General features: G+C 43.5%; 1 protein-coding gene across 1 annotated transcript; it reads right to left on the bottom strand.

Annotated features, from left to right (window-relative positions):
* Positions 1 to 218: 218 nt before the first annotated feature.
* On the bottom strand, positions 219 to 1,160 carry LOC129671692 (olfactory receptor 5AK2-like). Its single transcript, XM_055600801.1, is given in 1 exon segment — positions 219 to 1,160. A coding segment is annotated over 1 exon segment (942 nt).
* Between the last annotated feature and the right edge of the window lie 345 nt (positions 1,161 to 1,505).

Raw genomic sequence — 1,505 nt, 5'->3', positions numbered from 1 at the left:
CTATCTGTAACAATCTTCAAAATGTTCTATGTACGAAACATAAATTTCAAACGAAGAGCTTCAAATATAAGTTTCAGGAGAAGTAACTGAATATTCCCTATAAGATCGGAGGCATTAATGGTTAGTCATCATGTAAGAAGTCACTGCCTCAAATTTTGTAATTATTAAATTGTAGTTGCACGGTTATACTGATTATTTGACATGGTGAATTTTTATTATCATGAATCAAATCTGAAGAACTTTTTCCCTGTGGCTTTTATAGCATCTTTTACTTCCTTGTTCCTCAAGCTGTAGATCAGAGGGTTCAACATGGGAATCACAATGCCATAAAACACAGAGGCCACTTTCATCTTCTCCTCAGAACGGTCAGAATGAGGTTGTAAGTACATGTAAGCCAGGGTTCCGTAGAAAATGGAGACTGCTGTCAGGTGGGAGGCACATGTGGAGAAGGTTTTCTTCCTCCCTGCAGCAGAGGACATCTTTAGGATGGCGGCCATGATGTACATGTAGGAGAAGATGACGACCAACACAGTGAACACCAGGTTGAATCCGACAAAGATAACAAGAAGCCTGACGTTGGTGTCAGTGTTGGAGCACGAAAGGCTAATAATTGGGGGGACGTCACAGAAAAAGTGATTGACGTGATTAGATTTACAGTATGACAATGAAAATGTAAAGCCTGTGTGTACTGAAGAATTTATTGATCCGATGAGATAGGAACCGGCTACCATCCAGATGCAGACTTTTCGCGACATGAGTATGGGATAATGAAGTGGGTTGCAGATGGCAGCGTAGCGATCCACTGCCATAGCTGCCAGCAGGTAGCAGTCGCAAGTAGCTCATGTTGCGTAGATCAGTAACTGCAGCACACACCCTCCAGATGATATGGATCTGTCTTCTACCGTGAAGTTCTGCAGCATCTTGGGGGTGATGGCAGATGTGTAACAGATGTCAACGAAAGCCAGATGTTGCAGGAAGAAGTACATGGGAGTCTGAAGTCTGGAGTCTGTGTTGATGAGGAGGATCATCCCAGAGTTACCCACCATGGATGTCATGTAGATGACAAGAAACACAATGAAGAGGACAGACTGAATGTTGTGCTGGACTCCAAAACCCAGAAGATAGAAGCCCTTGACTTCAGTCCCATTTTCTTGTGTCATTGTCACTGAAAATCCAGAGAAGACAAAGAGGAAGAAGGAAAAAAAATTCAGGATTTTATTTTTATTTTTTTCTTCACAATTTCTTCAGTATATATCCAGATTGAAGCCCCCTCCCTCAACTCTCCTAGTCCCATCATCCCTCCCTCTTCCCTCATTCCCTTCCTCCTCTTCCCTCATTCCCTTCCCCTAGTCCACTGAAAGGGGGAGTTCTCCACTATTGCCATCTGCCTTTGGCTTGTTAAGTTTCATCAGGACTGCTTGGATCCTCTTCCTCTGTGGCCTGGCAAGGCTGCATCATCAGGGGCAAGTGATCAAAGATCAGTCAACTGAGTTCATGATAGAGGC

Source organism: Psammomys obesus, unplaced genomic scaffold (assembly GCF_907164565.1).
Source record: "Psammomys obesus unplaced genomic scaffold, mPsaObe1.curated_primary_1811, whole genome shotgun sequence".
NCBI lineage: Eukaryota > Metazoa > Chordata > Mammalia > Rodentia > Muridae > Psammomys > Psammomys obesus.
The sequence above is the reverse complement of the archived record's forward strand: the minus strand, read 5'-3'. Positions and strand labels throughout refer to the sequence as shown.